Source organism: Ailuropoda melanoleuca, chromosome 6 (assembly GCF_002007445.2).
Source record: "Ailuropoda melanoleuca isolate Jingjing chromosome 6, ASM200744v2, whole genome shotgun sequence".
NCBI classification, from domain to species: Eukaryota; Metazoa; Chordata; class Mammalia; order Carnivora; family Ursidae; genus Ailuropoda; species Ailuropoda melanoleuca.
The window spans coordinates 122,738,601-122,754,122 of NC_048223.1; the positions used below are offsets into that span (position 1 = coordinate 122,738,601).

General features: G+C 41.1%; 2 protein-coding genes across 4 annotated transcripts in view; one reads left to right on the forward strand and one right to left on the reverse strand.

The window, feature by feature from the left end:
* The window catches only part of ZRANB1 (zinc finger RANBP2-type containing 1), a 38,976-nt gene extending 25,175 nt beyond the window's left edge, over positions 1 to 13,801 (forward strand). Inside the window, 8 exon segments of the mRNA XM_034663404.1 lie at positions 301 to 454; positions 3,479 to 3,550; positions 4,084 to 4,282; positions 7,604 to 7,628; positions 7,630 to 7,725; positions 8,945 to 9,074; positions 9,174 to 9,403; positions 10,603 to 13,801. Coding sequence (XP_034519295.1) covers positions 301 to 454; positions 3,479 to 3,550; positions 4,084 to 4,282; positions 7,604 to 7,628; positions 7,630 to 7,725; positions 8,945 to 9,074; positions 9,174 to 9,403; positions 10,603 to 10,821 — 1,125 coding nt within the window. The 3' untranslated portion in view covers positions 10,822 to 13,801.
* A 291-nt stretch (positions 13,802 to 14,092) lies between these two features.
* CTBP2 (C-terminal binding protein 2) overlaps positions 14,093 to 15,522 on the reverse strand; it is a 109,725-nt gene continuing 108,295 nt past the window's right edge. For all 3 annotated transcript variants that reach the window (XM_011234056.3, XM_011234057.3, XM_034663405.1), the window contains one exon: positions 14,093 to 15,468. In XM_011234056.3, coding sequence (XP_011232358.1) covers positions 15,288 to 15,468 — 181 coding nt within the window. In that variant the 3' untranslated portion in view covers positions 14,093 to 15,287. The remainder of the gene's footprint in view (positions 15,469 to 15,522) is intronic.

Here is a 15,522-nt window from a genome sequence, read left to right on the forward strand (position 1 = left end):
CATTGTGAGCAGCACCATTTTACATAAGTTTTTATCTAAATCTTTATATATTTCCTTGGGATAAATTCCTAAGAAGTGAATTTCCTGAGTCAGAAGGTAAAGCATTTTTATGGCTATTTTCCTGGAAAGTTGTACTGAAACATACTTCCCCTAGTGAGGAGAAATAATCCCTAATCTGTTTTAAAACTAAACAACATCCTGAGTTGCTGGGAAGGTTTGGTGATTTCTCTTAAATACTGTTGTTTTCTGCTTTTGTTAATGATAAATGAGATGCAGAGGAAAGTTTCTTTTGTATTTAAGGTGTCTCAACAAGCAGCAAAGTGTATTCCAGCAATGGTGTGTCCTGAACTGACAGAGCAGATCCGGCGAGAGATAGCTGCCTCTCTTCATCAGAGAAAGGGGGATTTTGCTTGCTATTTTCTAACTGACCTTGTAACATTTACATTGCCAGCAGGTAACTCCAAATTTCAATGTGAAAAGAAATTTTCACTTTATTATAATTCTTTTTTTTTTAAATGTGTGAGTGAAATTGTTTCTGTTAGAAAGCAGATAACTTAGCTACAGTATGTGCATTTTATTTTTTTATTTTTTTTTTTTAAAGATTTTTATTTATTTATTTATTTGACAGAGATAGAGACAGCCAGCGAGAGAGGGAACACAAGCAGGGGGAGTGGGAGAGGAAGAAGCAGGCTCCTAGTGGAGGAGCCTGATGTGGGGCTCGATCCCAGAACGCCAGGATCACGCCCTGAGCCGAAGGCAGACGCTTAACCGCTATGCCGCCCAGGCGCCCCAGTATGTGCATTTTAAATTATTTGACTACCCTATTTATTCTGGAAGTGACCAGTACAAGGGCTCCTCTTAAACCTATGCTTTGGATCTGGTAAGATAGCAGCTGATAATAACTGACTTCCGTGTGGCCCTTAGATGTTTTTAAAAAAATGTTTTACCCATTTATTTTTCTCTTCAGGTTTAGTTTATGATGTTATCAGTGTACTTTTTTTTTTTCTTTTTCATACCTATTTTAAAATTACGTAGGTATTGGTTATTGGTATTAGGAGATAGGATTAGAACTCTGGCTTTTGATGGGTGGAGTCAGATTATTTGAATCAAAGATACTGGCATTCTTTTGCAAGTGTCATTATGTTCTTCACTCATTATATTAATTTCTATTATGTTTGTGAAGCAGCTTTTCATTTTTCAATTCAGTGACGATTAGGAATGTCTTCCAGGATCCTTTTTGTCATTTGGCACTGAGTAAATGCACCAAACCCATGGAGTTTCTAAAGTAAAGCTTCCATCTTGGTTCTTAGCGTCTTGAGTTTTTATATTGACATGAACAGGGACATTTACAAATGGTAGGGAGACAATAAGTAAGCTTTTTTTTTTTTTTTTAAAGATTTAATTCTATTTTAGAGAGAGTGAGCGAGCACGAGCGGGGTGGGGTGGGGGAGCAGAGGGAGAGGGCCGAGCAGACCCCAGGCTGAGCTCTGAGCCCAACATGGGGCTTGATTTCATGGCCCTGAGCCACAATTAAGAGTCGGATGCTTAACCGAATGAGCTGTCAGGTACCCCAATAACTAAGCCTTTTAAAATCAGACAAAATTCACTTGAAATGCACTCTCTGTACACTTAGCTTATTACTCTGGTGATGTTTAGATTTTTATTTTGACTTGAGAATAGCCTTTTTTTTTTTTTTTAAATTTTAAGGGTAATGCTTTTTCCTGTAGACTGCTCCTTTAGTAAACTGAACAAAGCATGGAGAATTTGAGGAAGACGACAAAAACAGGGATCTGTGTACAATAATTAATGGTTCAGTAACTTTTATAAGAAGATTCTAAAGTCTGAAAACAATAGGCCTGAGCGGAGGTTGAGAGTGTGGGGAGACAAGGGCAGATATATATTTGTATGTTGTTACTGTTTAATCAACTTGAATATCAGATAGCGCTGTTTGTTTTTTTTCCTTTTATTTCTGTTTTACTGAGGGATAATTGTCCTATAAAATTGTCAAATATTTCAAGTATCCATTTTGATTTCATATATGCATATATTATGAAAGGGTTTCCCTCATCTAGTTAATTAACATACCCATCGTCTCACATGTTTGGTTTATTTATTTGTTTTGGTGAGAACATGTAAGTTCTACTCTCCTAGCAAATTTCGGTTATATAATACAGTTACCATGGTTTTGACATTAGATGTTCAGCCTTTTTCATTTTATAGCTTGGAAGTTTTTGTACCCTTTTACCAATCTCTCTTTTTCTCACTTCCCCTAGCGCCTGGCAACCTCTTTTCTACCCTGTTTTTATGAGTCTGACTTTTTTTTCTTTAAGAGTCCACATGGAAGTGGTACCATGCAGTATTTGATTTGTCTTTCTCTGGCTAATCCCGCTTAGCCTAATGCCCTTGAGGTTTACCCATGTTGTTGCAAATGGCAGGGTTTCTTTATTTCACCTGGCCAAATAACATTCCATTTTACACCCCCCCCAATCTTTATTCATTCATCCATTGTTTATATCTTGGCTATTGTGGGAGGTCAGTACCTCTTCATTGTCCTATTTTCATCTCCTTTGGAGATATACCCAGATGTCGGATTGCGGGATCATGATGATACTTCTAACTTTTTGAGGATACTCCATACTGTTTTCCATGGTGGCTCTACCAATTTATATTCTACTGACTGTGCGCATCCTTGCCAACATTATCATCTCTTATCTTTTTTATTTTTTTATTTTTTTTATTTTTTAATTTTTTTAAAGAGTATATTTATTTATTTGACAGAGATAGAGACAGCCAGCGAGAGAGGGAACACAAGCAGGGGGAGTGGGAGAGGAAGAAGCAGGCTCACAGCAGAGGAGCCTGATGTGGGGCTCGATCCCATAACGCCGGGATCACGCCCTGAGCCGAAGGCAGACGCTTAACCGCTGTGCCGCCCAGGCGCCCCGCATCTCTTATCTTTTTGATAATAGTTGTATGTAATTATTGGTCCAGATATTCTTTTTATTACTTTTAGATGACAGTTTTGCTAATGAAGTATAGAAAGGGAATTATGTCACATTTACACACATCATGCATTTTTTTTTTTTGTTTTTTTTTGTTTTGTTTTTGTTTTTTTACAAGAAGCCACTTGACAGCTTTCATGTCAAGGGGGTTTTTGGTTGCTTTTTTTTTTTTTTAAGTTTTTTTTTTTTTTATTAGAGAAGTGCGAGTGAGTGAGCACAAGTAGGAGAAGGTGGAAGAGGGGAGAATCTCAAGCAGACTCTGCTGAGCGCCCAGGGTGGGGCTTGATCTCACAGCCCTGGGGTCATGACCGAAGCCAAGAGTTGGACACTTAACCGACTGAGCCACCCAGGTGCCCTGGCAAGGGAATTATTTTAGAGGAAATCACTATTTTAGAGGAAATCACTATTCAATGCTCATATCAAATTTATTAAGTTATGAGACATAAGAAAATCTCATAAGTCTGTTTTTTGCTTTGTAGATATTGAAGACTTGCCTCCAACAGTCCAAGAAAAATTATTTGATGAGGTGCTTGATAGAGATGTTCAGAAAGGTAAGTGGAAGTAATGAATGTGATTTAATTCAATTTCTGTAAATTCTGCTTTGTAAGGCTTGGAGCAGTTCAGTGTATGGTTGACTTGTTTTATTTTTACTTTAATTGAAAATGTAAAGTCCTTAAGAGCAGTGTCACATTGTGCTGTTAAAAGTGTTCATTCTGTTAATTATATCTTGATAAAACTGGAAAAAAAATTTAAGAATGCTTATTCACAGGTATTAACTGTGATGGAATAAAGGTATAAAAGTTTTTAAGCCTTGTGGTTTTCTGCTTCCTGTTCTAGAATGAGTATATTTCCATGTTAAACATTCATAGCAAATAGTAAAGAATTTAAAAGTTGAGAAAATGATTCTAGAGCCACAGATGTTTCAACTACCCAGAAAGTTTGTATTTCAATTGATCAGATTTATTTAGGTGTTTAATAGTAAATGACACATAAACTTACCAACATCTAGAGAGTGGGTTCTTTCCTCCAATGAATAGTCTTAAATTGCATGAAAATGAACATGTTACTTAAATTCCTTATGCAGAGTTAGAAGAGGAATCTCCAATTATAAACTGGTCTTTGGAATTGGCTACGCGTTTGGACAGTCGACTGTATGCGCTTTGGAACCGGACTGCAGGAGACTGCTTACTTGATTCAGTGCTACAAGCTACCTGGGGCATTTATGACAAGGACTCGGTGCTTCGGAAAGCCCTGCATGACAGCCTGCATGACTGTTCACATTGGTGAGCTGGCATCCTTCCCTGTGTAAAGCCGGTGTGCTCTTGGTGAATCATTTCCTTAGAGTGTTGGGATACTTTTCGCCTGTTATTTTTTCTGTGGAAGCTAGGGGGGGAGCTTTGGTTTTACACATTGAGACACTTTGAACATTTTGATGGTTTTTATACCTTTTTGCTTTTAAATAGAAACATTCGAAGTTAAATATTGATAAGGTCTTTGCTCATATTTTTAAGTGTTCTGATTTTGTATTTTTGTTGAAATTTGAAAGATTATGTATTACGAGATTTTTTTTCTTCCTGAGGCACATAGTCTTCAGACCACATTTTATTTTGCAAATTTTGAAACCCACAGTAAAGTCAAATATATATATCAGTGCCACAGACCCCAGTGTTTCCTTCCTTGGATTGCTGGCCAGCTGTTAACCTTTACCCACATGCTCTTCGTCTACATATGTAAGCACCTCCCTTTGCCAGTTGGTTTAAGTCACCACAATGCCCCCCCCCCGCCCTCCCCGTCAATATCTCATTGTCCATCTTTGAAGAACGAGGATATTCTCTTACCTGAGTCCTCATTACCACATCTGAGAAAATCAGCAAGGACTCTGTTGTTCAGTGTACAGTCCATATCACATCTTCCAGCTCAGAAATGTCCTTTCTGTGGACAGGTTTCCCTGCTATCTAACAGTAGAGCATCCCTGGGAAACCTTTTGTCAGCTGAAATGGCATAAAGCAAAGATGTAGTTACCATCTCGTAGAAGTGAAAATCCTCTTCAGATTTCTTTTTGGCTAGCAAAAATAGGCGCTAGTATAGGTCTTTCTTAAAGGTGAAGGGGTACGAAGCAAACTTTCAGATAGCAGGGAATATGGTATTTTTTTGGTTCTGTATATACATTATCTCAGTTATCATAAATGAGAGAAATTGAGGCTGAAAGAAGCTAAATTAATTAAAATGTGTTTTTTTCCCTCTTACACCTAATTGAATGCTCACACAATAATGATAATGGCCTTACTCTGAAAAACTTTACTCCCCTAGTGCCTCTTTGTAATTTTTTGAGCACTTGTGAATTTTGTTGTCAGTATTTAGATGTGAATTCCATTAGAATGTAAACTCCATGAGAACAGTTGTGTGGAAGATCTAGCGCCTCCCGTAGTCTGACACATGGCACACAGTAAATGTTATTGAATGAAAGTACTCTCTAGGATTTGAAGATGAAAGCAATGTAATCACTTTTTTGAGAGCTAAATTGTAGATCAAAGCATAATGCAAGAGAGGAAGAATTTGGAGGTCACTGAGAAAAATGAAAAAGCTCTCTGGCTGGCAAGCCTTGATGGTAACTTGACTGGATGTATGATACAGGCATACCTTGGAGATATTGTGGGTTCAGTTCCAGACCACTGCAATAAAGTGAATTTTGTACTCAAGTGAGTCAAAGGAAACTTTGGTTTCTCAGTGCATATAAAAGTTTCGTCCGTAGTCACGTGTGCAATAGTATTAGGTCTTAAAAAAACCATATATACCTTAATTTTAAAAATACTTCATTGCTGAGAGACCCTAACCATCATGTGAACTTTCAGTGAGTCGTAGTCTTTTTGCTGGAGGAGGGTCTTGCCTCAGCGTCGATGGCTGCTGGCTGAGCAGGGTAATGGTGGTGGTTTTAAAATAAGATGACAGCCAAGTTAGCTGCATCGATTGACTCCACACAAATGATTTCTCTGTAGCATGCGATGCTGTTTGATGGCATTTTACCCACAGTTAGAATTCCTTTCAGCATCGGAGTCTGTCCTCTCACACCCTACTGCCGCTTGTCAGCTGAGTTTGTGCGATAGTCTCAGTCCTTTGTTGTCATTTCAGCAGTCTTCACAGCATCTTCACCAGGATTAGATACCGTTCCAAAAACCACTCTCTGCTTGTCCATCCCAGGCAAGCCCTCATCTGTTCAAGTTGTGTCATGAGTTTGCAGCACTTCAGTCCCACCCTCATGCTCTGCTTCTCATTCTGGCTCTTGTTACTCCCACCACAGCTGCGGTGACTTCCTCCACCCAGGTCTTGAATCCCTCCGGGTTGTCCATGAAGGTTGGAAACAACTTCTTCGAAACGCCTGTAAATGTTCTTTTGACCTCTTCCCATGGATTAGGAATGTTCTTAGTTGCATCGAGAATGGTGAATCCTTCCTTTGCCTAGACCCATCTGAGGAATCAGTGTGTTTGACAGCTTTAGGCTTACTTGTTGAAATTACTCCTTGGTCATGGACTGCGGAATGGATATTGTGTCAGCAGGCATGAAACACTGGTTGTCCGTCTCCATCAGAGCTCTTGGGTGGTCAGGTGCATTGTTGGTGAGCAGTCATAATTTGAAAGGAGTTTTTTACCTGAGGGGTAGGCATCAACAGTGGGTTTAAAATATTTAGCAAATTATACTGAAAATGGATACGTGGTCATCCAGACTTTGTTATTCTTTTATAGAGCAGAGTATATTTAGCATAATTTTTAAGGGTCCTAGGATTTTTGGAATGGTCAGTGAGCATTGGCTTCAACTTAAAGTCACCAGCTGCATGAGCCCCTTAGCAAGAGAGTCCGCCTGTCCTTTGAAGCCAGGCACTGACTTCTCTCTGACTGTGGACAGTCCCAGATGGCAGCATCTTCCAGTAGAAGACTGTTCCATATACATTGAAAATTGGTTGTTTGGTGTAGCCACCTGCATTCATGATCTTAGCTAGATCTTCTGGAGAACTTGTTGTGGCTTTTGTGTCACTTGCCGATTCACCTTGGCACTGTGATGTCTGGAGACAGCTTCTTTCCTTAAACCTCATAGGCCAGCCTCTGCTAGCTTCACACTTCTTTTTGATAGTTTCCCATCTCTCTGAGCCTTCACAGAATTGAAGAGAATTAGGGCCTTGCTCTGGAAGTGGTTCTGATAACTCTTGTGAACACATGGGCTGTTTCTAGTCTGTTGTTTATACAGTGACCAAATAGTGAATACTATACAGTAATGTAGAAATGTAGTGTCTTCGTACCCAGCATCTCAGATGATTTTGAGTGGTTTTTTTTGGTTTTTGAACTTGTAAACCAATAGTAGACAATTGAAATTGATTGTTCTCATCACTAGTGTTTAAAAGTTTTAGTGAAAACTTGCTAGGTGGTGAATGAAATTTTGTGCGAGAATGTGTTAAATGATGTCTGCTAGCAGAAGGTAGGTATTTGAAAATATAATGGAAACTGGATAAAATTAATAAAATTGATCTCCTCACATGAATTGCTTAAAGACTACATGAAGTAGATGATTGGAACCCTTACAGAAGGTTTATTTTTACTCTCTTGCCTTTTCAGGTTTTATACACGTTGGAAAGATTGGGGAATCATGGTATTCTCAGAGCTTTGGTTTACATTTTTCCTTGAGAGAAGAACAGTGGCAAGAAGACTGGGCATTTATACTCTCTCTTGCTAGTCAGGTAAGAGTGCTTCGAGGCATGGTGCTTCTGTGAGAAAAGTAGGCTACGTGCTCTAAGTCCCTGGATTTACATCCGTAAACTATGTTGGAGGCATTGTGGTGTATGTGAGAGAGTGCTTGATTTGGCATCGGGTGACAGGTTCTGGCCATGACTGCTGTCTGTCAGCTACAGGACCAGAGGCAAGTCCGCACCGCAGGACAGAGGCAGTAACATGTCTCTTACATGAAGTGATTAGAAATCGTCAGAATGAAAGTTGTACTGCGATGGTCCCACGCGCTTACGTACTTGTTTCATATCGCTCCTCATTTACGTTGTCCACCTGCTGGTCAGCTCCTGTGCTGGGTCTGAGGGGCCCTGAGCCAAGATCACTGAGCTGGTGGGGGGCACTCCTGTGCTGGTGTGCCGCCGTCAGGCCCGGAGGGTGAAGCGGTGATCTTCGCGCGAGGCTCTGTCCATGTGATGTATGCCGCGGGGAGGGGGCCGTGGCCGACAGGTGGAAGGATTCCTTTAAAATTAGGCTGGGAATGAACTTTTAGAAAAATGAATCGTGTAGAGTTGTTCCTCTTAGACTCTACCTTTCATACTAGTTTTATTCCATGAAGCACGTTCAGTAGACTGAACTGTAACGTTCAGATATACACACAACAAACCATTCCTTTTCTTTGCAGAAAACACCATTATTTGTTTGAACCCTGTGAACGAAGTACCTCCGTCACAGTGGCTGTTTACACCTGCGACGCGTACTTCCTGAAAATGGGTTGTTGGAATCCTTATAGAGGGGTGGTAGACCTGTTCAGTATTCTTGCCATTTACGTTTGTATGAAATAACAGCTCATTTTTTTACTTGGGGAGGACCTCATTGTAGGGTCGTACTCACAGTGATCTGACAAGGAGGCCGTGGGATGACTCTGGCAGCGCTTGCTATCGGAAGCTCTTGTTCCTGGGGTCACTGTTTTAACTAAAGCCACTGGGGTCTTGAGATTGGGTAGTGAAAGATACTTGTCTACGTAGACTTTGCAGATTTCTTTTATTATTTCATTGGATTTTGCTGTTTGAAAAATTTTACGCTGCTTTAGCCTGACAGTATTATTAATAAAAATTTTTTTAAAAAAGCGTCGGTCTAGTGTATTGAAGGGGCAGCATTGTGTTTTGCACAGTTTTCCAGGGTGGCAATAAACGTTTTAAAGAGAAATTGCTTTCTTTATTTTATTCCGTACAGCCTGGAGCAAGTTTGGAACAGACACACATTTTTGTACTTGCACATATTCTTAGACGACCAATTATAGTTTATGGAGTAAAATATTATAAAAGTTTCCGGGGAGAAACTTTAGGATATACTCGGTTTCAAGGTAAGCCATTATTCAAGAGTATTTTAGAAGTCTCTTGTTACCATGCAGCTTGCAGCCATATCCTGATAACCCCATGGGGATTTTCTTTCCTCCCTCCAGGTGTTTATTTGCCTTTGTTGTGGGAACAGAGTTTTTGTTGGAAAAGTCCCATCGCTCTGGGCTATACGAGGGGCCACTTCTCTGCTTTGGTTGCCATGGAGAACGACGGCTACGGCAACCGAGGTGCTGGTGCTAACCTGAACACCGATGACGACGTCACCATCACGTTTCTGCCTCTGGTTGACAGTGAGAGGAAGTTACTCCACGTGCACTTTCTTTCTGCTCAGGAGGTAAGAGGCGCAGCGCTCCCGTGAACCACCTGAAATGGTAATGCTGCCTGGAACCCGGCCCGGGACGCCTTGCCGACACGGCATTCTCTGTATCGCCAGCCACGCTGCTGCGTCTGGCCCCGGCACTCGTCTCTTCCTGTCGATACGCGTCTGCCAGGCCGTGACACGTCCCTTTCCTGAGCTGCTCCTTAGGTCGTGGGGTGCAGATGCAGCAGTAACGGTCAGATGACAGTCCCTGCCCTGAGGCAGGGAGGGGTGCTGAGGAGAAAACCAGAAAGATGGGAGGGAGGGGGGCACAGGGCTCATGATTGCAATCAGGCTGTGAGGGAAGGCGTCTGAGGTGATGATGCCTGAAACAAGCCCTGCAAGAGGAGGGAGTCTTGCAGAATATGGGGGAAGAGAGCTATAGGGAGAGGGTACGCAGGGCCCCGGTATGGTTTGTGGGGAAAGGGGGGCGAGGCTCAGGGATGGCAAGGGGCACAGCCTTTTAAATAAAGCCTTGGCTTTGATTCCGGGCAAGCAAGGAAGCCCGCGGCCAGTTTGTCCAGTAGAGGAACCCTGGCTGCTCAGTGCGGAGACCAGAGACTAGGTGCCTGGAGCAGTGGTGGGAGCAGAAGGGCCATCCGGAGACCATGCAGACGTAGGGGCGAGGGAGGTGTAGCCCAGGTAGGGCTGGTGAGGCTGTGCAGTAAGAACGCTCTCAGAAAACCCATGTTCTTACAAAATGATTGGTCTTTTATTTAATGTATGAGTAATCATTATAAAACTTTTATAATCAGGACATTAATTAGTAGAACATAATTTTTATAACTTCATTCTGTAAATACTTTACTGAATAAACTTACCTTGTCGCGTGTTTGAAGCTGAGACTTTGTTTTTCTAGCCTTTTCTTTGCCAAGATCAGTTTATTAGGTAACATTTGGTTTTTCCTGTTCTTTCAAACAAATTAACTCATTGGTAGGTGGTCCCCCCCGCCCCGCCATGAGATTTTTCTGTGACTTGTCCCCTTGATGTTTTTCTGTTTAACCATAGGAAACTGGGTTTTATGCTAAAATTGATGAGAGGCTAAAACCACGTGAAAAGTTTGTTGCTTTGACCTTTTCATTAGTAATCTTGCCAGCTGTGTTTTCATTAAATTTTTCCTAGCAGGTCTCTGATCTGTGGTGTTATTTCCCCTTTTCTTCACATTCCTCTAAAAGCTAGGTAATGAGGAACAGCAAGAGAAACTGCTCAGGGAGTGGCTGGACTGCTGTGTGACCGAAGGGGGGGTGCTGGTGGCCATGCAGAAAAGTTCTCGGCGGCGGAACCACCCCCTGGTCACGCAGATGGTAGAGAAATGGCTTGACCGCTACCGACAGATCCGGCCTTGCACGTCCCTGTCGGATGGAGAGGAAGACGATGATGATGAAGATGAATGAAAAAACTCAAAAAGCAGAAGACTAGGGTATCAGCTCTGTGGCGACCCCAAAGCTAGTGTGGTGCATGCTCCAAGCAGAGCGCAAGGCATGGAAGGAACCCGATCTGGCAGGATCTGCCTGGAAGGGCTTTTCTAATCCACACCCAATGGAGATGACGACGTATCTGCTGTGTGAGGAGACCGAGAACTTTGTTTGGACTACAGTTTGTAAAAAAAAGAAAAAAAAAACTAATTTTATTAAGACAGAACTTTTTTCCTTTCAAATTGTAAATCTGTCTATAAATGTAACGCATGTGGTTGTGTAAGAAGTTGTGTAATAGGACAAGTTGTACCAGCATCTTCATATTAGTGAGAAGTTTTTCCAGCACGGGCACCTCCCGAAGCACGTGGCACATGACTCTTTGTTCCTTTGAGAGCCTCTCTTTGAAGTGGAACCTGGCATTCTACTTCTCTCTTAAAAGACCCACTTTACGTTGAGTCTCCTTAGAGCTCATTAGAGATTTGGAAACTTTTTGTACAGATTATCCACAGCAAAACATAAAAATAAAAACAAGCTTTTATTTTATTAATAATTTAGTCCCTGTCGTGCCCAATAAAATGAAGTCAAATCTTTAAGGAACAAACTTCAAAGAAAGTAAGAGTTAATTGCTTGAGTGAACTTCATACAGACGTCATTCCCTTGTTTTGGAAAGGGTTTTGGTTTCTATTACTTCATCTTTTTTAAGCTTCTGATATGCCCCTTTTCAGTATTTAGCTATTTGTTTGGTAAGAGTGCCCTTAAAATGAGGGTTCTTCTGCCAGAGTCCGGGTGGCAGTCTCTTTGTGAGTCGTCATTCCCTGGATGTAAGTTAGGAAAGAGCCTGGGGAACAGGCCCACTTGTAACTAAATGAATTGTGTGAAATTTGCGCACTTGATTCAATTGACAATGTTATGCTCCCAGATTGCCACGCAGAGGGACTTTGGATTCTTCCTTTTATCATCAACTCTGCTTTAAGCAAATCGTGTTAGAAAGGCATGCCTTTGCTTGGGCTAATTGGGAATCAGTTAAGTATAGAATAAAGATTTAAAAATGCAGTAAGGTGGAAATGCATTGTATAATGAATTTCTCAGAGTAGTCTGAGAACTTTTGCATGTTGGTTAATTGTGGCCATTCTTATTTAAAAGTTAAAACTATAATCTTAGATAGAAATCTTTTTATAAAAAGTATTTGACCACTTCAGGTATATGTTCAATACTGGGTAAAAATTTCAGACCTATCTCAGGAACACCTAAAAGACTTAGTGTCCTGATAAGCACTTTGTAGACTATTGACGTGGCAAGCAATTTGGAAAGCAGCCCCATACATACGTACACACACACGCATGCACGCACACTGTTCCTTTGATGAAAAGGCTGTGAAAAACCTTTAAATACTTCTTGTTTTCTTCTAAGTTCTGTTTAGATGGTGTTTGAAATGTGCACAACCTCTGATTTGATGCTGGAATACTAAAAATAGAAAAACACCCATGAGATGTCATGTCTTCAGTTCTTCACTCTCGGAACAATGCAGCGTTAGTCCCAGGATGAAAGGATCACTTGTGCCGTATGCTAAAACTTGCAGGAATCGTTTGCAATTTGATTCCATATAAATGAAATTTTGGTGTAATAATGGTAAATGTTCCTGTTCTAAGTGGCTAGGTTTCCCTACAAATTGACTCTTAGGCTGGCTTTCATTTTAGTCCGTGATTAAGTTTTTAGAAGGCTGTTGTTCGGACTACTTAGCATCTCTGTAAACTTTTCTCCGTACATAGGAAGAATTCTTTAGTGGGCACAGACCCTATTCTAGTTGCTGTTCAGCAGAACTACCCTCCTGCTTGATGAAGCCAAAGAGAGATGTTTGAGAGAAGCATCTAGTCACTATGGTCTACGCTGCAGTCAATGCTGTCCAGAAATCATAGGCTCAGTAGTTAGCCTGTGTGTGGTGGTCTGAGTGTTGTTTCCCCGGAGGTGCCTCTTTATTTATTTATTTATGAGCAGTGATCCTGACCACACCTAGTTTAACGGGTACAGCATTCTTCCCTGTGGGAAAGGTAGAGCATTGCATTTCCTAAGCTCCAGACAGGGATGGGACTTTAAATTTAAATGGTTTTCATAGCAGATTGGCTGCTAATGGTCAAAATGTTGGTGAATCAATCAATCAATCAGTGCTATGTTAAGCTCTTGAACTGTTAAACAGCCATAATTGTCCCAAGATGGAGTACGCAGTCTTCTCAAAGATGAGGTCTTGGTTGACTCTGGACAGTAATACCTTACCTGTATGGACTTAAAACTTTATGGTTCTTTTTTTAGGGAGAATACAGTGTGGTATTTTCTGTTCTAATTAAACAAAACCACGGATTTGAACTGGCCTTTTTGTTTTTGACTCTAGGCTCACCGTGTCCCAGCCTTCATCTGTGTTATGGGAACACCGCTTTCATTAGGCAGTTGTCATGCCCTCATTGACAACATCCTGGTTATGACAAGGATGTTCAGGTCCCATTCCGTTTCTTGGAGTGATGGGTCAGTAACCATGGGCTCCATCTCTATTCATAGGTTGTTTTTAATGTAATTTTTCTGGGAGAGTTGGGATGGGACCACCACCTTCAAGTGGGTGAGGAAGTTGATGTTTGAAGACCCCATCACAGCCCCTCTCCCCTTTTTCTTCATGGGAAGGGGAGGAGAAAGGAGTGACAGGGAGTTGGGTACCTGGAATTGGACCTGATGGATGGATTTTGATACTTGCGGATATCACTAGTACTAAGGGGTTTAATGCTATTCAAGAAGGAAAATCCTTTAAATCAACTCAGTTCTTAACATATGGAAATGGCTGTTAATTATTTTGCAACATTTCTTTGTAAATATCATTTAAAAGAATTTTGAGATTCACTTCCCTTCCTGCATTAATGCTTGAGCCAGGTTATTTTGCTTTTGGGTAAATTAAAATCAAAACTCTCTAACTTGACCAATATTGTTTCTTGAATCGACTTAGTTCCAACCATTTCATCTTGAGGATGTCATGATTTGATAACGATGGACTTAATGGGCGGTTTTCTGATTCTCGGTGAAGCTATCACACAGGTAACGCCTTTATTTCTGAATCTGGTTATAGAATGGGCAGATGGAAGAGTGTTCATCTTTGAACCTGGGAGGAACACGAATTGAAAACTGGCTGAGAATGTAGTTGCCTTTAAAACATCTCAAGTAGAGAACTGTTACCTGGGTGAGATGTATTTGAATTTCAGAACTTAACAAATTTTTATTACTTTTTATTGAAAACTGCACTGAACGCTAAATGTCCACCTTTACAATAAACAGACACAGTAGCGGTAACACACTAAAACAAAACACTTCCGATAGCCATTATTTTTCTGTTTGGGACAGTTTTAAAGGATTTTTTTTTTTTTTGTCACAAAAACAGGAATGTACCTATACAAAGGCTCAAAATAGGCCATCTTTTAAACAAAAAGGCGATGATTCACAAAAGACTATGAATATAACATGTAGCTAGTTGATACAAATCTAATAGGATTTGTTAAAATCAGTCACATCTAATAACACACCTGAAGTGTTCTTGTATAAAATATCACGTGAAGAAAAGAAGATTTATCAATGTCTAAAAAAGTGGGTTTGTTCATAGACAATCTGACAAGTTACCATAAAAAGTGTTTCCTGAGACATAAGGAAATGCAACATTATTTTTCTTGAACTCTTTTAGCTCAAGACTTTCCACTCAATAAAATAGCTGAGGATCTGAAACTGAGAAAATATATTTGAGTACAAACAGCTTGTGAAACTTAATACTTTTTCTTTTTTTTTTTTTCTTTTTTTCCTTTTTTTGCATCATCAAGAGGGTATTACTGAATTCACAACCAACTCGGCCGCTCAGTACGCAGTTCAGGTGGGAGAGAGACTTCCGCAGAGGAGCCTGTACGCTTGCGGCGGTCGGTCACACACGGGCAGTTTTCTCCCCCTTCTCTGGAGTAGTTTAATCTTCCTATCAGCAAAAGAGGTCACCAGCCCCCTAAGACCGAAGGGACTAGAGTCACAGGAGGGGGAATTTTCCTCTTAGTATTTTTTATTTGACGTTTGGAACTCCTGATGCAACATTCTAGAGCAAGGTGTTCAGGACCTGCTGTGCCCAAGGGGCTGATAAAGGAAAAGGATCTATTTATTCTTTGTGATTTGATGCACAGATGAAGAACGTAACACACAACAACAGAAGTTGGTCGTTAATAAATCACGTCCTAGTCTTTGAGCGCTTCCGCAACCAGACGACAGCTTCAGCCTTCCCACGCCTCGGCTTCTCGCTCTCTTAACACTGCAGCGTCAATGATGCGTATGTCCGGAATCGGTTAAAAAGACGGTCAAAGTCCTTTTCTTAGTTCATCTATTTTTCACTGTCTCTTGGTCCCAGGTTTATCTGAAGGATGACCGTTCGTCATTCTCTGCTATTGCTCATTGGGGTGCTCTCTATTGTCCCCGTGTTTTGTAGGCTGGTTGGGAGAGGGAGCTTGGGAAGGGTGTGCCACTGTGGGGAGGTTGTGAGTCACCGGGATGCCTCCGGGGATGATCCCTTCCATGGCTGCAGGAAGTCCGCCCGGAGCCACCCCCACGATGCCTGGCGGGTATCTGAGGAGCAGAGAGAAAGGGCCGGTAAGTCGGGAGCAGGGAGAAGCAGAGCTC